Here is a 22,193-nt window from a genome sequence, read left to right as displayed (position 1 = left end):
TTATTATTATTATTATTATTGCCTTTCTATTATTTTATACCCAAATATATTTAGTCTTACATTAATAATAATAATAATAATAATAACAACAACAACAACAACAACAACAACAACAACAACAACAGCAAAACAACACCAATAATAGAAATAATAATTCCTATTGTACTTTATAATAATAATAATAATAATAATAATAATAATAATAATACATATTATTATTATTATTATTATTATTATTATTATTATATTTTTTACTGACTGTGCTGCCAGTTAATTAGTAATAATAATAATAATAATAATAATAAAATAAATAATAATAATAATAATAATAATAATAATAACAATAATAAAACGAAGAATACATATTTACAACATTTAATAATAATAATCATCATCCTCATTAAAGTCAAATATATATAATAAAAATATTAATAAAAATATTGTATTGTTTACTGTAAATAATATTGGCAAGGCTGACAGCATTGCAACTATTAATCAGATGCAGTTATTTTTGGGAAATGATGGCATAAAAAAGCTACCAGGTAACACATGGGGTAACTACGCCAATCGGTTAAAAAGTTGCTCAAAAAGTTGACCTGTGTATCATCAGCATAAAGCCATTTACTTGGTCCCTGCAGAAATATTGATCTGTCACAGGAGTTCTGCTTGTGTTGTATAAGTAAATCCTCAATTGATAATTGATTGGCAGAGGTGATGGGTTATATGTCTATTATTGTCAGTGCTGTGTGCCTTGAATGCTTCACTGTCAGGCTGAAGAGCCAGTGCCCGGGATACATGTGGGTGTTGTTCAGTCTGGCACCTTTCACTCTGCTGAACAGAATTGAGATCACAGGGGCTCACATGATGAAACAGAGACCCAAACAACACACGGCTGCTTAATTAGGCTGGCGAACCAGGGGGTCCTAATACGCCCGCCTGCAGCCATATTAACCTCCCGAGACGACTGACGAGTTGTATTGTAATGCACTTTTTAGTGTCAACAAATTACAGATCAAATGTTGTCCAAATGAAATGTTATTGCCCGGAGGCTTTTAAATATACAGCCGGATGCTTTAAATAATTCATGTACAGAGACTTGTCAGCTTAAGCAGGAAGCAGGAAAGACACTGCAGGTGAATAGGGTAAAAAATAACTATTTGGTATCACCACACTTCCTCAGTTGACTTCCTTAGTTTAAAAGGATAGTTCACCCAAAAATGAAAATTCGGCCATCATTTACTCACCCATCGCTTTTGCAAAATCTATCCGAGTTTTTTTTTTCTTTTGTTAAACATATATGAAGATATTTTGATGCATTGACTTATGTAGTATTTTTGGTCCTACTATGGAAGTCCCAACATTCTTCAAAATATCTTCTTTTGTGTTAAACAGAAGAAAGAACCCATGAAGGCTTAAAATCATGTGATTTTTAACCCTTTATTATTTTTTTGGGTGAACTTTCATTTTTCATTTTTGGGTGAACTTTCCCTTTAAGTATTGCTAACATTTATGTATTACAAGTTTAAATATATAAATGAACACTAATATGGTATGTAAAAAAAACACTAATTTGCATACATTAATATCAGAAAAAACAAACTAACATTGGATGAAGTCAGGTTCAGTTGTTTCATTTTTTTTATTAAAAGAAAGGATTTTGACACTCTTTTTTTATCACTCCAATAATAAACGTAACCTAGCCAGAAAAAGAAGGAATTTTCATGGTTTTGTAGAGTAAAATGTTATAATATAATATAATCAGGTAAATTATGTATGCACATTTGCGTCTAAAACCCTTCAGAATACAAATGTGAGGTTTGTAAGTGCTGCTCAAGCAGAGATTTACTGTATGGCTCAGAGAAAGAGAGAAAAAAAACACTCATTTTGAGAATATGGCCTTTAAAAATATTTACTGTATTAAAATATAAATCCACTGACACAAATTTGTGCTATTTAAGAAACACTTAAAGGGACAGTTCTTCCAAAAAATAAAAAAGTACACACTATTTTCTCGCCCTCAAGTGCTTCCAAACCATTATGAGTTTCTTTCTTCTGTTGAACGCAAAAGAAGATGGTAAAAACCTGTAACCATTGACTTCCATGGTAAATAACAAAAACAAGCGTGGATGTCAATGGTGACAGGTTTTCAGCATTCTTCAAAATATCTACTTTTGTGTTTAACCGCGGAAAGAAATTTATACAGGTTAAAGCCACTTCCTGGAGGGCCGGAGCTCTGCACAGTTTGTTCTAACCTTAACCTTAGTTCTAGTCCTTCAGGCTTGTTTGAAACCTACAGGTAAGTGTGTTGAAGCAGGGTTGGAACTAAACTGCAGGGCTGTGGCCCTTAAGGAACTGGTTTTGACACCTTTGTGTTAAAGGTTGAGTAAATAATAAAACATTTTTTTAGTTTTGGGTAAACTGTCCCTTCAAGAGTGTATTTTAAATGTCTTATTTATATTAGTATAAAGAAACATTAGGCAGAGCCAAAAACTTCAAAATGAACAGTGTTTTGGGCCTGTAGTCTGAGGTTTTTAATGTGAGAAATTCCTTCATGTAATGTGTTTTTCCTTTCTCTGTCTTCTTCCCTCATCAGCGGGCTGTACGTTTGATGAGGACTCGGACCCCAGTCTGTGTGAGTTCAGCCAAGGGGAGGAGGATGACTTTGACTGGCAGCTGTTTCGCGCCCATGCCTCGCCACACTCCACCTCTGATCTCCTGCGCGGTGAGTCTGCCTGCCGCTGCCCATTCGTATTCCAGCAGTTTATTTCACACTGTGTCGCAAAACCGTTTCACACCGTGGCCCCATCCGTCTCGGATGCCCTCCTACTGGCCCCATTGCAGTGACAGCTGGAACGCCGGCCCACATCGCAGCACATGCTTTAGATTTGACTTGTTTTATTCGTAGGTTTGAAAAAAAATTGGGGAAGTTTTTGTGTTAAATAAATTGGTGTCTTTGTATTGAATTAAATCTGGAAGTACTTAGAACACGCAAGTCAAGTCATCTTTTATTTTGATAGCGCTTAATTGATATATTCTTGTTGTGAACTGGAAATTGAATGAATCAATAACTAATTGTTTAAAGTGAGGGAAAAAAGCAGGTCTAAAAGGACAGTAATATTATTATTTGACAAATTCCAGTATAGTTTTTTAAAGTTGTCAACAAACCATTTACTAATGAAGGTTTTTTATACATTTCGAAACAGTACAGCATTAACCAGCTTTCAAATTGCTAGCTTTAAATCGCAGCTTGTATATTATATATATTATTATTGCTATTTTAATAAATGTTATAGCAATTTTTTTGAAAGAGGAAATTCATGTTGTAAGCAGCTCTCTAGTTCTAAAAACCAAACAATAAAATCTTAAAAATTACAATTGTAATTAATTATGTATTGTATTAGTATGTATTGTTTTAACTGTTTGTAGTATGTATTAGAAATACATTTATATAAATACATGATTACAGAATTGAATACATTTTAGAGACTGTATATGCAAATGATAAAATTATACATAATGTTTTTTTTTTTTTTTGAATTACTGAACTTGGATAACTATATCCAATGTGACCTTAGACCACAAAGAAAACAGTCATAAGCTGACGTTTTTGGAAACTGAGATGTATACATCACCTGAAAGCTGACTTTATGTGTGTTGTTTGTTATGATTTGACAATATTTGGTCAAGATACAACTATCTGAATCTGGAATTTGATTGTTTAAAATCAAATATATATAAATATAGATGCCTTTAAAGGTTTAACCAATGCATATTTCTATCAAAAATTATTATAACATTAAAATTATAAAATTATCAAAAATATATTGATTATTACTAATCAAGTTCTGATGTATTTATAGAAGGAAATTTACTTCTGTCATGAACACTCTCGGGATTTAGTATGCAGTGAACATGTACAGTATATGGCAATGCTTTAGTAGTTGGTCTTGGCTGTATAAATCTGCCACGCTGCTGCTGCTTTGATTATTATGGTAGAGGAAGTACCGAGACCTGTGAATATAACATGCTGCTGCTGCAAACATACTATATATGTATGTATATGTAATGTATATGTATGTCAACACAGGTGGAGCTGGGGTGGAGAAGGGTCTCAGAAAACACGCAGCAGCTTAACAACGTAGAATGATGCTGTTCTGCATCATGTCTTTAATGACAGAGGAGCAGATTAGGTGGCTTATCAGCCTGCATGCGCTTCATGGCAGAAATTTCACTATATTGCTTTATTGAAGATGATATTTATTTAATATTTAATATTATTATCATATAAATATGTTTTTTGGCATATAATATAAATTATAACAACATAAGACTCACATACATTAAATGTAACAAAATTAATAAAGTACATTTTTAAATTTAAAATAAGCTAAATAAATATAAATAATGAAGTAAATTCATCTCAGAAGACATTTATTCCATTATCAAGTGTAGCTCAGTTCAAGGTTTTAATCTCATCTATTATTGACAGTAAAGTCAATTTTGAAAATGCATTATTAATAGCGGAGCTATTTTGCAAAAATTACCTTCATAAGGGATTAATTGTGAGTTAACAGTGTGTGAATATAGTGGTAAAAATGACATTTTTGTATAATCCCACTTGATAAAAACAGTCTTCAGAAACACTTTGTACATGTCAACAGAGGCGGAAACCCTGCCCAATAGTGATGATCTCTCCCCATAGATATTTACACTAGATGTCGCATACGGACCCTGAGTATGCGCCAACAGCGCCGCCACATTTGTACAGTGCTCCCGGGACAAATGTCATTCAACCACACTGGTCAAGACAGTGTGCCAATGTGAAGATGTTGGACTTTAGTGCTGTGTACGGGTGTAGAAATGAGCAAACAAAGCAAAACAAAGCACAAAGGTATCACATTTCATAGGTAAGATTTAGTTTTTTACGTTTTTATAAGTTATGAGCTTTTGTGCTTAACAAGTAACATTATTGATGTTAATACTGTCTCTTACTGCATTCACCATAAGACAAGGGAGCACCAACTCTCACTAAATACCAGGCTTATGCTAGTTTTGTTGAATAAAATAAGCAAAAAATGTTATGAAATACGACAAGATGCTGTAGTGCCAGAAACTTGTATCATTGACGGCTAAGTGAACGAGTCGTTCATAACAGGGATTCAAAACGAACTGCTCCCTCCGTCAGAATGAGAAGTGAAAGCACGAGTGGGGGTGTGTTTCAGGACTTGGAGTAGATAAAATTAAACAGGGAGGGAGGATAGGACATTTCCATGCACACAAACACACACTCTTTGTCGGCAATGCCCATACGGTCACATCCATCAATGTGGAAAAGTGATGTAAAATTATAATTTTAATCATTTAAAAAAAAATATTTGCATACTGACAACTGGGAAAACTCCCGATCATAGATATATGTATATATGTGTGTATATCTCTGGCTCTGGATGGCCACAGTCCTCCACCGCACCTTGGTTCCGCATTCATTTCAAAGGAGCGCTACCCTGTACTAAAATGGCGGCTCTGTTGACGCATTTCTTCTAATAGACAACAGCAGGGTTGCTGACATGTAATGTATATATCTATGATCTCTCCCTTCTTAGCATTGACAGCACTAACTGGGAAGCAGCCATCTGCCAATAGAGTTTTTCACCTGCTAAAAATTATATCAGTGATTAAGAGGCATTATGATTATGGAGCTTCAGGATGCACATATGAAAATTGTAATCTCCATAAACTAACTTCTTTTGACATTTTCAGTTTTTCACAGACATAACATTAGTACTGTTGTAAATCTGCCTCTATGCTAAAGCATGCACGTTTGAATCTCATTTGAATTTAAAGCAACAGACCCCAAGATTGGCACGATTTTTGGATTAAAGCCTAAAAAGGGGAGTTTAAAAGAGATACAAAACATATTTGTGGCATGTTTTGAGCTGAAAATTCACCTGCACACTCTAGTGACATCCGAGACTTATTTTACATCTTGTAAAAGGTGTTTAATAGTTCCACTTTAATGAATATAAGGTGTCTAATGCCCAATATTTGTGTTTTATTTTAAGGAAATTCATAGAATACCCCTGCTCACCTTTAAACCTTCTCTGACCAGTCAAAACAAGCCACCTAATAAGAAAGATAAAGAGAGCAAGATCTATAAGCACATCAGCAGGTCTCTTCTCTTGATGTCTTATTCTGCCAGTGTCAAGCGAGCGAACAGAAGTGATTAGAAGTTGGAAAAGAATCAATCCCGACAATCAATGAGTTCTTTGAAATGTAGCCCATTCCGAACGGGAAGTGTCAGATGGATGTGCACGGCCTGCTGGGAAGGGTCTTTTATTGAGAGCCATTGTTGAAACTGGATCAAAACAAGCAGAGGGAGGCAAGAAAGTGCAGAACTAGTAATTGGATTAGGTGGTAAGTCAGTGAAAGAGACGGATGGATCGAGGTGAGATGGGACGCTGATGACACAATGAAACAGATAAAAACTTGGTGAGCTTTTCGGCAGTGATGTAAAACACAGGGGATGTGGACTGGGAGGCTTGAGAAAAAGCATATCTCAATGGGAATGTGAGACAGACACTGTAATCTACACTAGTTTGAATGGAAGGTCAAAGACTACCAGAGGAATAGGACTTTACAGAGGAGTGACCGGCTGTCCCTAATCTGTTTAAAGAGACAAATGGTACTGTAATTGTAGAGGACATTTTTATAATATAATATAATATAATATAATATAATATAATATAATATAATATAATATAATATAATATAATATAATATAATAATATAATATAATATAATATAACATATAATATATAATGAATTTGTTAATATTCAATTTATTATAAGTTTTTATTTTAAATGATTATTTATTACAAAAATGAAAAATACAAATTTTAATACGATCATATTTATTTATTTATTTTATTATTTAAATATTATCAATTTCCATTGGATTTCTTTTTTTTTTTTTTAACAATTTTAATTCAGTAAATCTTAGGAGATAAATCTTACAGGAGTCGCATTTTGCAATTATTGAATAGTTATTCATATTTCCAATAAGTAAATAATATATCTTTTTTTAATTAAACCAAATGTTCTCTATACCCTTTACAGTATTTTTTATGATATGAACTAACTGTTGTGTTAAAGCAAAGAAATCCAGCACCGTTTGATTTGGAATGAGTAAGCAGCAGAGCAACAAGTCAAAAGTGTGAAAAGTCTAGCTAAGCCATTAAAACCCAAACTCTAATCAGCTCATGTTGAAAATATGAATGAATCATCAGGACAGTTGAATATGATGGAATCTTCCCATAGCGCATCATAATTAGCATTCTAATCATATGCAGACCTAAGACACTTCACCCGCAGTCACCGGCGTTGTGCAGTAATTAATACATTTCCCTCTGGGTTTAATTAAAGAGGACTGTCTGTCGGGTGACATTCACTGCTCTGAGGGCAGCAGATGAGTCGAGGCGTGCAAAGTTTAAGTAGGTGAGAATGATGTCACACCTTGAAAACACAGCAGGAAGTGTTTGGGGGTGTGAACGTAAAGATACGTCGACGTGACACATTCACCCTTCGGCGGGAGTATAAAGAAGACTTATTCCCTTTTCATATGATATCAAATATCTGTGAGGTCTGTCAGGGCTTCTTCGATTTTTTTCCTGAGAGATCATTAATTATGCATTGTAATATATGCCCTCTTTTAGGTGAAAGCAAAAACAAAATGTTTTTGTACGTCTCCCTTTAAATGCTAATGAGCTGCTGCTATGCAGAAGAGGGCAGGGCTTTTACATGCTATTCTAACATTCCAGAAACAACAAAACAAGCAGACATTACACAGCTAAAATATCAGAAGTTACCAGCTTACAATTTTTACATTTATGAAGAGTTAACGAATGTATTATTTAATTGTTGTCGAGTAAATTTCATTCAACTTGCCGATTAGCATGCTAACATGACACTATTACTACAATTCTATAATCTTACGTAAAATGTAAAAAATCTGTAACCCGACTTAACACTCTCTTTGAATACAGTCAGAGTCAAGGGTTAGCCATTAGCCACATAGCATGTTAACAAGCACATTTCAATAGTTCACTTAAACATTTTTTTATAATGTTAGCAGGTTTTGCATGCTCAGATATAATTGAGCACAAGGCCTGGTCAATGAGCATGTAAGGGGGTAAGAGATCAGGTAGCTCTTGAGAGCTCCTCGAATTAGTTTGGCCTATTTCTTGATTATCAATGCGGTGAAGCTCACTACTATAGTACTCTTATACTGTTCCTATTGGTTTATTTAGTTCACTTATTTTGCATGTCTTTGAACTATTGGAGGAAACCGGAGTACCCGGGGGAAACTCATGTGAGCACAGGGAGAACATGTAAACTCTGCACAGAAATGCCACTGGCCCAGCTGGGACTTGAACCAGCAGCCTTCTTGCAGTAAGGCAACAGTGCTAGCCACAGAGCTGTTGTGTCGCCCAATCCTGGATTAATCAAGAAAAGAGGACAAGGGGGATGGGGTGGATGGTGGAGGTTCTTCAAAAAATGAAGATAAGGTAGTAAATTTACACAGAATATTTATGTTGAGTCTGGAACCAACTATAATCAAACACATCTGCCTATAGCTTTCTAGTGATCTTGAAGACAACAAATTAGCAAGTTCAGGTGTGTTTAGTTTTGGAGTGAAAGACAGCAAGACACAAGGGTTGTGTCCGAAATTGCCTACTGCTTGAGAAGGTAGTACTTTTGAATTTGAATTATTACGACCATTAGAAAAGTATGTTCTATATAGTATGAGAGTGAGTAGTATGCAGGGGCCACCCCTGTGTAAACAGTGGCCGCCCCAATTACTTTTCTGTTGGTATTATTAATTTAAATGTACTTACTTAAATGTAAAATATTGAAATTAAAAAAATATATATTCATTAATTTTTGACATGGCATATACTGTATGCTGTATAATAAAAGTATGTAAAATAAATGAAAAGTTGTTTATATATATGAAAAGTTTTTTCAAACTAAATATTTATTTTTATGTGGTTTGCACTTGTACTTGCTGAATAAATAAGGTATAAATTGCAATATTTCAAAAGTAATTAATTAAATTAATTAAAACCACATTATTTCATTTACAAGAAACAAAAATATATCATTACACTGAATTCATTCTTTTTTTGTGTGCCATCCCAATATTTGGTGTGGCCTCTTCTGGCCATAACTAAGGAAATTTTCTGGGGGCACCACTGGTAGTATGAATGGATCTCTGATGTACTACATCCACCATTTGTCATATCATGTGACCTACCCGCGTCAGTTGCGTCACTTCACTCCCGTTTATGAATTCTCTCACACGGCATTATAGGACAGCGTAGCGTCCATCGGATGCACACTTCAGAATTTTGCAGGAAGTAGTAGATCATCCAGGTACTTCTTGTATATTGTTTTTTCAAATGCTATGAATTCGAACATGCTACTCTGCTCGCCTACTGTTTTTAGTGTACTATATAGTACAACTATATAGTGTGCAACTTTGGATGCAGTCCAACCCTCTAGGAATGAGTTTGTTCATACCTGCGCTAGCCAATCACGTTGGTGCAACAGCAGAAGATAGCGGTCTATCAAAATGAAGGAAAAGCTTAATATGTGCTTTATGATCAATCTTTATGTATGTTTATATAATTTATTTATGTATGTGTATATATATATATATATATATATATATATATATATATATATATATATATATATATATATATAGTATATGTATGTTATATATATATATATATATATATATATATATATATATATATATATATATATATATATATATATATATATATATATATATATATATATATACTAGTATATGTATGTTATATATATATATATATATATATATATATATATATATATATATATATATATATATACTACTGTAAGTTCTGCGCATTTTTTTTGTCGTGGTCCAAGCTTGATGTGATTGCTTGATTGATGTGTCATCAATATGACAATCTCATCAGTGTGAGCTGCAAACACACCCTTCATTAACGCAGATGCTCAGTCTGAATGGGGCATGATTGTTGCAGCAGCACTATTGGGACAAAGATGCGGATTGAGGTGTGGTAATATTATAATAAGGTTTCCTCCTAAGTCACTAGGGGAGCGAAATCTGAACAGCTCATTTTTCAAATACTTGCAGAAAAAGCCTTACCAAAACAAAGTTCCTGGGTTGTGCTTTTTCACATTTTCTGTGTTACTAGATGCACCAGGGACCTGATTATAAAACTTAAACAAGGAAAAGAGTCCAATTTTCACAATATGTCTCCTTTAACATGCATTCTTACACAGAGAACCCTTCCACATACCCAATAACCGGCAGATTTTGATCTTCATAACATGGGGCGCGTTGGCTTTGGGAAACTAGGTCAGAAACCGCCGTGGTACTGAGTGGCAAAATGCGTCCTTTCATGTTGTTTCTGTCTTGATATGCAAACATTGTGCTGTGGTAAACAGGGCCGGTTGTGTTTTCTCAGTCCTTCACGATCATCTTCATTCAGAGCACGACACTGAGCTAACTTTTGCTTAGAAGATAAGACTATTTACAAGGGGACGGGTGTAACTCTGCTCTCTGTGTGGATAAAATGGGCAAGTTTTGCAGTGATAACTCGTATCTCTCTGTCAGGAGACAAATTCAGATTTACTATCTAAGGAAGAGGTTTAGGAGGGAGTGCGGATGGGGATTTAGATGCCCGCAGGGAACAAAATTACAAAATGAACACATTTTTTACATTTACATATTATTTTGTGAAAGGTGTGAGTGACACAGAGAGAAAAAAAAAACTAAATCAGTAAAGAAACAGAAACAAATCTAGTCATCATAATTAAATAAATCCTTATTTATTGTAATTGATCACACACTAACCTGCGATTAAACCATTATATGCCACTCATTCCATAATGCCGGAGTGACTATATACTGTAATATGATCACAATGCTTGCTCGTCCAAAGAACACATATTTTATTCTTAAGTTTTTATTTTTTATTTTATTGTAGTCATTTTAACAATTTAAAGGGCAGTGAAACCTCGCCCTGCATGAGTTTCATTAAGTGCAGCCGGCAACCCGCATTTGAAAAATGGTAAAAAGGTAAATTTGGGTATAATAAAAGAGACTTCAAAAGGACCGGATGATAAACTGATATCAACGTAATTTATATACTTTACATTTGTGCAGACTAAAGCATGAATTAATAAATTGATTGCTAAATTCTTCAATTAATTATAAAGTCATTGTTTTTATTTTCAATGTTTTTCAGTTGCTTTAGATTAGGGGTCCCCAAACTCGGTCCTGGAGGGCTGGTGTCCAGCTTAATTTAGCTCTAACTTCCCTCAACACAGCTGGCTGAAGGTTTTAAGTATATCTAAAAAGAGCTTGAATAGTTAGCCTAGGTGTGTCTAATTGAGGTTTGAACTAAACTCTGCAGGACACTGGCCCTTCAGGACCGAGTTTGGACACCCCTACTTTAGATAAAATTGTTTGCTAAATGCATTGTTGATTAAGTAGTAGTAGTAGTAGTAGTAGTAATAATAATAATAATAATAATAATAATAATATCAATTATATATTTTTGTCTCTGTTCACACCTGTCATAATTTATGACTTGTTCCTCATGTTTCATATGCTATTCAGTGCACTTTGATTCATACATTCTACTATTATTTTTCAAATGATGTTCTGAAAAAAAAAATCTTTCATAGACTTAATGGTAATTGTCATACATTTTATTTCATACTGTACCAGTATGTGTTTAATTAAAATCTGGGTTTTCAATTTTATTCTTACAGCATTATTTCAACCATGCAGAGCATTATGCAAAAAAGAGTGTGTACGCACATATTCCTGAGGTCATTCTCAAGACACTCATTCATTTTTCAAGGATATTATTTCTTATCATATCGTTAGTCTGAAGTAACTCACACTGCAAACGGATCCATTTATCCAAGCTAAATGCTTAACCTTGTGATCTGATCTGAGACCTGCATGCTACAGTACATTTTAGACATATGCCAATATTCAATAATTCAATATATCGTGATAATGAACATGCACAATGTTGATATTTTGTGGGAACTTCAAAATACTGTGAAACTAAACGTTGCAAAAATGTGTGACTTAATTGCTTTGCTTAATTGTTCAAACAGTAAGATAAGATTTTGTTGTTATTAAGATTTCATGTTATTCTGGTCTACTACATGCTGAAATACTGATTGAAAATAATTTAGATTGATTGACTTTTAATATAACTAAACTGGATGAGAGAAAAGAAAACTTTGAGCAATCTTATATGATGTTAATTTCTTTCTTAATTTCCTATAATGCATTAAAATTGTAGTAGTAATCTGAATACACGTTAAACTTATTTAATGAAATCTTTAAAATCTTAGAAATGAAATTTAATTGGTTTAAAACAATGGTTTACTTTAGACGTGTATATACAGCAACATACTAAGTATTTTTTATTCTTTCTGTATTGACCTATTATTTACCTATTATGTAAACCTAAAAATGTATAGTTCAGCTACTTTAGACCAGGGGTTCCCAAACATCTGAGCCTGTGACCCCCAAAATAACAATTGCAGTGACTCGCAACCCCCACTCATATAAACATACAGGCATTGCACACAATGGTACACACACCAATAGGCCTATAAACACAAGCATACTGACAACACAAATAAAAGTGCAACATCCTAACATGCATATTAATATTTTTTGTTTATTCATTTGTTTAATATTAACCTGATCTAATAAGACTGGTGGGCAAAATGTTTACTGCACAAGACTATTTGTTTATTTTTGGCAACCACCACTTGAAGATCATCCTCTATCTTCAGTCGTGTATGATTTTTTAATATTTAAAAAATATAATATTTTTTTAATATACAAGAGTGCAATAAAGATGTCAAAGTTTACCATGGTGCTGTAAAATCAATCTGACACTATTAATATTTAATATTAAAGTTATTATTGTTAATATAATGTAAGCACACCAGGGGTCACCATCCAAAGGAAAAAGAAAATGAAAGGCTAATGGCTTTTTATTTGGATTTAAAAAAATAAAATGTAACTAGTAAATACTATTTTTATCTTCTGCTTATGGATAAATAATGGTCATATAAATGGTTTATTTTTATTTTTTTAAATCACCAAGCGACCCCTACATTTTGTCCTGACCCCCTCTTTGGAAACTACTGCATTAGACTACCTGCGAATGTCTGCGACTCACTTTCAATTTCAGTTTCTCAAGCAGAGGAAATGGCTTTTTCATGGCACTAAACATGCTGTTATGAAAGACATTTCTGAAGTAAAGTTATGATGTTTTCAACAGTTATGTTTTTGATAGCAGGAAGTTGTAAAGCAACAGAAACACACATATTTAAAGTCACAGGGAAAAGTAGCAAACAACTGAAATGTTTTTGGTCATTTGGACCGCTATGGTAGTTCTTGGTAAAAATAGTCTTAACTCTTTTGTGTTTTGTGATTTTAATAAAATAATAAAATTACATTGTAATATATACTTATTTAGTAAAAGTCAGGGAATCATAGACATGTGTGTTTTAGGCTTGGGCGGTAATATGGTATACAACGGGATCTAAAAATAGCAAAGGTATCAGTTTCAATACCGTTATACCGTCATAAAAAACAATGCACTTATATAGGAGAAAAGTAATAAATATTATTTATGTAATGCCTAAAAATGCGTATAACTGATTGTCATCACGGGACAAGGTGGAAGAGAGAGAGAGAGGTGAGGTAAGATAGAGAGTCACGCACTAAGACCTGGTCTCGAAAAAGAACACAACCTCTGCAGTTTGGCAGTATTTCGGGTTTCGACCGAGTGAGAAGGGAGACAGAGGTCTGCATTCCTGCTGCTTTACTGTGGAGTCACGGGACCGACTAGATTTCTTGCGGTGTGAGAATAAATTTCCGAATAAAGCGCGGGAGCGGTCGGTAACTCTGGTGTAATTTGAACGGGAGTGGGCGGTCTAACAAAATCACTCCCGAGTGAGAGAGCGAGCATCTGCGCTGTGTGTGTGTGTGTGTATGTGTGTTTGTGTATGTGTGTGAATAAGAGAGAGTGTGGTGCTGTGTGCCTATGTGTGTGTGTGTGTTTATACAGACAGCGCACTGATCTCTAATACGAACAAGACAATTTGCAAATTGTGCAACAAACAGGTGACCTGAACCTAAGTTCGCATATATGGTATTCAATTTCTGAATGGTTTAGGCACAAGCCAACATTTTGGTGACGCTGTCTGAATCTTACATCATTTTTTTTATTTATTATTACATCATTTTATTTTCTTAATGCACGGTAATACAGTATACCGAGGTAAAATAGGGAGGAGGTTTGACGGTATCAACATTTGGATACCGCCCAAGCCTAGTGTGTATAATTTCAACAAATGCAGAAATTAAAAATGGTCAAAATTACCACCTTGGTAGTTCTAGTGTTAATCACAATAAGAAACATTGATTTCATAAGCCTAGTAGAAGGCCAAGACATATCAAGCCTAGTTTAATCCAGTAGATTGTTTATTTGAAAAGATGACGTCTCCATCATGATGTGAGGTAAAGAAATCTCCTCTGATAACCTAATTGGTCCTTTCCCTCCTCAAGTCAGGGCCATTCGGGGTTCGACAGAGATCTCCAGTAATCTCCTCACTGGAAAGGAGCTTCCCACAGATATTAGCACTAAAGCCAGGCAATTCTCTGGGAACGTTGTATCTTATTACGTCGTTCCTTAGTCAGAGAGGCACCGAGGCGCACGGCACTGATCAGAGACCTGTAGGTCTTTATTACCAGCCGCCCTTCACCTTTCTCAAACAGCAGGCCCATGTCCCATCTGCGCATTATCCACACTCTGATGCCCAGGCCTTATTCATCACTGATATGAGAGACCACAGGGGCCCCTGACAGCGGAAGTTGCTGGAGAGACACATCTGGTGGAGTTGTAGGGTCATTATCAGACCTGGCTGGCTTCCCTCAATGATCTAATAAAGTTTCCCGAAGCCCCCGAGCTGCCTGCCTCGCTCCATCCGCCGTCTCTCAATCTCTCTGACTTCTGCTCTGGGACCCTTCAAACTGCCTCTCCACCCATATGGATGGAATGGAGTTTGTAGTGCAACGCAATTATTGTGAATTATGAGGCGTGTTTATGTTTGGACTGGTTTATGGGCAGGTCTGGTTTGGAGAAATCACTGGGTGGAAATGGTGGATTGAGCTTTATGGAACAAGCTGGTGATGGTTATGTTCTTTTTTGGCTGATACTCTACAGTAGGGCTGTTTTTGCAAATAGGTTTGTTTAGGTATAAAGTATTTTATTATGAGTGTTCATAAATGTGATCCTGGATCCTAAAACCAGTCTTATACTGTAAATAATGTTGTGTTCCACAGAATTCCTTCAAGTTGTCCAAACACAAATTGATTAATTGATTGATTAATTTAAATGTTTTTACACATTTAAGTGGATTAAACAAAAAAATTGTCCTTAAACAATTCCCCAAAAATTTGGGAATAGCCCAAAATGCATTGCATATGTCAAAGTTATCTCATTTTATTATATACCAATAAATCATCAGATTAAGTGATGATGTAACAAAACAGAGTTGAGTATCCAAAAATGCAGTGTCTTTATTCAATAAAACACAACTAGACAGCCTAAGTAGTACCACATAGTAACTTTAAGGGCAATCCAAAAGAGTAGTTGAGGGCACAGGCGAAGAGATCGGTACAGTCAGTCAACAGCATAAACAAAATCAATGCAAGGGTAAACAGGCATGGAAAGACTAGACAAGACTAACTGTTCTTAAAGTTTCAACAAACAAGACTCAGCAATGTCTGTGTGAAAGTAGTGAATGTATAGTGCAGGTAATCAGTCTATGATGAGTTTTTAGCTGTGTTTGAGTAATCCAGCATGATGTGAAACTGCTGTGTGTGTGAGGTGCTTGATGGGATGCGTAGTTCATTTATGTGATGGATGTGTAGTTAGTGTGACTAACTGTTTTCGAGCGATCTTTAAGGATTAGATCACTTGTGATCATAACAGAAGATCATGATCGATGGAGACATTTTGTAAGTTTATTTTCATAACTCAAAATGTATTTTTGTTGAGTAATATGTATTGCTGAAAATTGAATTGGACAAATTTAATAGTGATTTTAATTTAGTCAGTATTTAGATTTTTTTCAAACCCTCAGACTGCAGATTTTCAAATAGTTGTTTCCTGACCAAATATTGTTCTATTTAAAAAAAAACAAAACAAAAAAAAAACTGTACATTAATGAAATTCTTATTTATTCATCTTCAAGATGACAAATACATATCAATTTTCAGAGGTAACAAACATAATTTTTTTTTTTTTTGCAAGCCTGTTGATTTTCATTTTGCATTGGAAATCTTTCATGATCATTTTAACTTTTTTTATTATAAACTTATTTCATACTTTATATTTGTATATTTATATTTGTTGATTTCTGTTTTTTTAAAATCAGTAAAATATAACAAACTTATTATGTAAGCAATACTTAATTGTATTCCTTACATAAGCATGTTATATTTTACATTTTATATTACAAGTTATATTTTTTAGCAACTGCTAAATAAATATATTCATCTTAGAAATCATTTTGTTTGTTTGACTTAGTGTCTAAAATGCCAAAGAAGATTTTTTAGAAGACTTTACTCTTTTATTACATGACAAATAATTCTGATATTATGATTTCTGTGCTTCAGAAACGTGAAGCTAAATAAAGCTCAAAAGAAAAAAAAAAACTATAAACGACACGTTTAAAATCATACATGTCTTTACTTTTGAACAATATTAATTTTTACAAGACTCTACTGATCAAGAATCCATTTATTTGTAGTGAATGAAAAATGCTACATAATTAGTATTTTTTAAAAATATAATCATGGAATATATTGAATTTAAGCCATTGAATTACATCACAACTCTTTAGTTTTGGAGAAGAAAGAAAGCTTCATGGAGGTATTCGGCAGGTCTGCAGGTGTATATATGCAGGCACCATCTCATCTGAAATCAAACTTGCCCGTAGCCCTCAAGTCACTGCAAAGAATTTATTAATAATGCTTCTCTTGTGTTCAATTTTTTAGAAACTCCTAGACTAATACAATGATCCTGCGCTTCTCTTTGAACTTTCATCTGATCTAAAGAGTACCTCTCTCTTTTTTAGAAGTCTCAGCCCAGAGTCTCAAGTTATACGTTTAGCAGTACGTAATGGAATCTGCTCTTGACAAAAGATCCCAAACAAAAAAAACCTCATCATCCATTTGATTGAAATTCCATCATCAAAGTGTGCAGGAGATCAAAGCTTGATGATTATGATTGTAAAAATTGATACAGAGGCTTATATTGCTGTATTAGATGGCTGGTAGATTCAATAGAGCTTCACTGGAATACTGGCCAATGTCATCAAATAGTTTTTTAATCACAATTTTTCAGTATATTCATATGGATTAGATTTAGTTCCAATGCATTATGGGATGGATTTCCCCCCTCATTAAGGATACACACAATTCTACCTTATAGAAACTGGCCAAAACTAACAACTAGTTCACCCCAAAATAAAAATTCTGTCATCATTTATTTACTGTACTCATCCACATTATTTTTTAAAACCAAAAAATGAGGGAAAAAAAGACATTCTTTCATCTTTGGAACACACATACAGTTGAATCAGATTTATTAGCCTCTCCCAGGGGGCTTCATGTGGTTCAAATATTCAGATCTAGTATTTGTTCCATACATGGGCTCATTTGTCCTGTTTTGACTGTTATGCCATCACAAGTTATCAAAATAAGCCATCAAAAATGGAAAAGAAGATGCAAGTTAAGTCAACTTTATTGTTGTTATAGAGAAAACATTGTATTAATAACTTTTATTCTAACTCTTGGACCATATTCTTTAAAGAAAAAAATGACCAATAAAAATTTGTGAAGCACCTAACGCGGCCCATATTATTATTTATTAGGCTATTGTTGTTATCCATGAATTTTCAAATGTATTTTTTTGACAAGACAAGCTAGAAAAATCATGAAGCTCTGCATTATTATTATTATGTTCATTTTATTATTATACAAATGGTCAGTTTCTGACACTGAGGAAAATTAAATGTGCTGGCCAGTTTTTTATTTGCCTAATAAATGACAATAGGCTACAGTTTTAAAAGAAAAACTTTCACAGATTTCTATCATGCAATGCTACAAGATTGCCATAAAGTAGCCTAAAAATAAGTAGCCTCTTCATATTTCTTTGTTCTTAATCTTTTTAAAAATGTTTTTGATACATCAAAAAGTGTGACTAACTGACAAGCTAATCCAGCAAAAAAAAGTGCTTAAAATGTCACTAATATGAAGTATTTAAATATTGTAATTAAATAGAAAATAAGTAAAAAAACTGCAAAAAGTTCAATTTTTTTGAGAATAAAGTGCCACCTCTTTCTCTTTGCTGGCTATTGGCCTGTTCAAGATACTAGTATTCAGCTTAAACTGACATTTCAAGGCTTCACTAGTTTAGTTACGTTAAATAGGTTAGGGTAATTAGGGTAATTTAGAACAGGTGGAAAAAAATGCTTATGGGGGCTAATCATATTGATTTATATAGACCTTTAAATAGCCAAAATAAAACAAAAGACTTTCTCCAGAAGAAAAAAAATATATTATAGGAAATACTTAAAAAAAAAATCCTTGCTCTGTTAAACATCATTATATTTGAAAAATATTTGAAATATTTGAAAAAAAGGCTGTACATGAAGGTAGTTTTGATAAAATCTAATAGATTCCAGTCCTTATTGAAATTCCTTAATGCTATATCTCTCCATAATATCAGACCCCAAGATATGTTATGGAAATTCATGAGGCAAGACCTGGAGAATTGTCATGCAATAAAAAAAAAAAAACTTTTAATCTGAAAAGAAGATTAGCAAATCAGTTGTTTAGCTCTCTCATTCATGCATCCTGAGCTCCCCTCTCAGCCCTTTACTTTACCTTCTCCACCTGAGTAGATCACACACATTCCACACAGAATGTCCAAGTTTTCAATATGGTGTATCTTGTGGCTCTAAATTTATTTTTGCTATCAATTGAAATGTTTCTGTGTGATTGATAAAGTGGTCTCAATTTTACTGTAATATTTCACAGTTTCACTTGTATTTGTTGATCTGGTATTCGGCTTTGATAAGATCCTTGCCAGATGCTTCTCTCCAGGTAAAATGGTCTTTACATCAATTCATGACCAGACAAGGGTGTTTGTGAAGCTTTTACTGTCTTGAAATTATACTGACTCTAAGCGACATTAAATAAAGGGACGAGATGTTTAAAATATAGTCATATCTAAATTCATTCCTCATTTATGAATGTGATCAGTTACTTTTTAGAAACACGTTTGAAAATTAATGATTACTTGAAATTGGATTCAGATTAAATTCGGAGCTGGAAACAATTTTAAAGAAATTCTAACAAGTAAAATATTTATTTTCAGATGTACAAGAAAAGGCTTGCACACATTTAACCTTCACCTATGCTGTTAATTCTGTCATTGGACTCATAGATAAACCCTTGCACGTCACAACAGTTCAAAAAACGTGTTAAAATAAAAAATCCAAAAATAAATCCAATAGATTTGAGTGGTTAAATCAAGGTATACAGAGAAGACACAGTAGCTGTGTGTGATGAACCGATTTAATTTAGTCATTTATTCACATATACCATTGAATGATCAGTGTATATACAATAAATCACTATATATAATCAAAAGCTCAAACATACATGCTTAAAATACAAAAACAACAAACCTCAGTGGCTCTTTTGATGCGAAAAACATTGTTCGCTACAAACATTGTTCGCTGATCAGATGTCTAAATTGATCAAGTCTCTAAAGAAGAGTTGGGACAAACTGCTCAGATTATTATTGCTTTTATTTGTCAATCTCTTGACGAATGTCTTGAAGTGTTTCGGGTGAATAGACGTCTAATGGAGATGTCTATTCAAAGCACAGCTGATGAATTGGATGCTGATGGATGAAAGGTGCGATGATTATATTTCTAGCTGCTGATTTGCCTCATGGTAAGGAAAACAGATTATTTGTATAAATATTAGCAGAATATAAACCCATCACGCTTGTCCTGAAAAAGATTTGGTGGAACCGAGTGAAAAAGATGCAGGTGTAAATTTACAGATGTGCCACTGTGATGGAAAGTGAAAAGGAAAAATGAATTGTTGTGTAACTCTTAACAGGCTCGACTAAATCCAGTTGTTATTGGAGGAAGATGGCATAAACTACAATGCTAGGTTTGGACGAGTATTTATTTGCAGGAGTTCCTGTTTTACAATCATCGTCTAACAAGGGGATAAACTAAAGGCGTTTTCACATCCAATGAAAGGCAATAAAACTCTCTGTCGAGTTGCTATTTGTTTAAGAGGAGCTTATGTCAGATGAGTTGACATTAGGGATTTAAAGAGCCCCTGGGGGGATTCATAAAGTTTTAGATTTACCTCATGCAAAAGTGAGCAGCTTTGAGCTCCACATTTCCGATTGGACACATTTACAGTGCAATTCAAAGTGAAAAGTATTGTTACTTTATATTTCCATTAGTTTTAAGACCTTGGGAAGGTTGGGAAAAAAAAACTAGGGAAATAAATAATGTTAATATATTTTAAATTATTAAATATATTATATTTTAATATGAAGTTTATATTACTTTTTACATACTGTAGTAAAGTATATACATTATGTTTGCATTGTAATTAATTTAACATGAGCTTTAAAATATGCTATACATTTTTTAGGGTAACTCAAATGAGTTTTTGCAGGGCAGTATGTCTGAAAATTCAACGTATTTAATAGTGTACAACGGTGGCAACATTAGTAATATAATAAAACATTGGTCCCACTTTATATTAGGTTGACTTACTACTATGTACTTCCATTAAAACATAAATACAATGTTCTTTACTTTGTCCATAATATGTTGCAGAACACTTCTGGTGCTTTTGAGGTGGTATGTGGGTAGAGTAAAGGATGGGTTTTATGGTATGGGTAAATTTAGGGATGGGATAAGGTGTAATGCTGTGTTCACACCAGATGCAGCATGCGCGTGTAAATAGAACATTTTAAGTTTACTCGCTTCATTCATGCATCAAATTCACTTTACAATACATGAGTATTCGCATCATCTTCTGTTTGCCCGGTGTCTCTAGTTTCGTTGTTAAATGGCTAACATGGATTTTATTGAGAGAGTAGCTGTGCTTTATGTGCTTTAGGAATGCTGAAAAACAGTGTAGATTTGTTCGGCGCCGTGTCTGAATGCACTAGATCATTTCAGAGGTGCACTCAGCTCTGTGAGTTCATCAACTCCTCCAGAAACTGTATCTGGATGATGGCAGCTTTCAGCGGTGCTTCCAACTGAGCCAAGCTTAGTTTGATGAGCTGTTGTCCGGTGTCGGCAGGAGAATTTCCCCTCGAGACACCAACTGCAGGAGCTATGGTATAATCACGCCCATACAAGAAAAAGCTCCGGATTGCTTAATGTGGCGCGAATGACTGCTTAAGTTCAGATTTTCTAACTTGCGCAACTGTGCAATTTGCAGTTTAATCACATCAAACACGCAAAATGCTCAATTTGCGCCACTTCATTAGCATGAATCGCATTACTCGTGCCACCTCTTTTGTGCACAGGATGTCTGTTCACGACTTTGCATTGACTTAACATGTAAACATTCACTAACAAAACATTTCTTCTAACTCAAGCGATGCGCCGTATTTTGTGTGTTTCCATACTTTATGCACCTTCGTCTGTTTGTGTACAGGTTCATAAACTGCTGTAAATTATCAACAATAATAAAATAACTTTGCATTTCTAGTATATTTCTTCATATGTTTGTCTTTTGCAACAAATTATAGAGAAAAGTACAAATAACATTTTGATTACAACCAATATTTTGAAACAACATCGGTATCGGTATTGATCAAATCTAAACATGATACTCATCCCAAGAAATGTCTCTAGTGGTTTTGCAATGGTCCCACAGGTTGTCCACATCTCTCAAAATTACCCTCTTTTGTGTTCTGCTGAAGAAACAAATTCATACAGGTTTGGAGAGC

At 34.0% G+C, this 22,193-nt stretch overlaps 1 protein-coding gene across 16 annotated transcripts in view; it reads left to right on the top strand.

Moving 5' to 3' along the window:
- ptprub (protein tyrosine phosphatase receptor type Ub) overlaps positions 1-22,193 on the top strand; it is a 454,717-nt gene that overhangs the window by 142,844 nt on the left and 289,680 nt on the right. For all 16 annotated transcript variants that reach the window (XM_087285299.1, XM_087285297.1, XM_087285296.1 and 13 more), the window contains 1 exon segment: positions 2,594-2,722. In XM_087285299.1, coding sequence (XP_087141425.1) covers positions 2,594-2,722 — 129 coding nt within the window.

This window comes from Danio rerio, chromosome 16, assembly GCF_052040795.2.
Source record: "Danio rerio strain M-AB ecotype USA chromosome 16, GRCz13ab, whole genome shotgun sequence".
NCBI lineage: Eukaryota > Metazoa > Chordata > Actinopteri > Cypriniformes > Danionidae > Danio > Danio rerio.
Note: the sequence above shows the minus strand (reverse complement) of the source record. Positions and strands in the feature narration are given on the sequence as shown.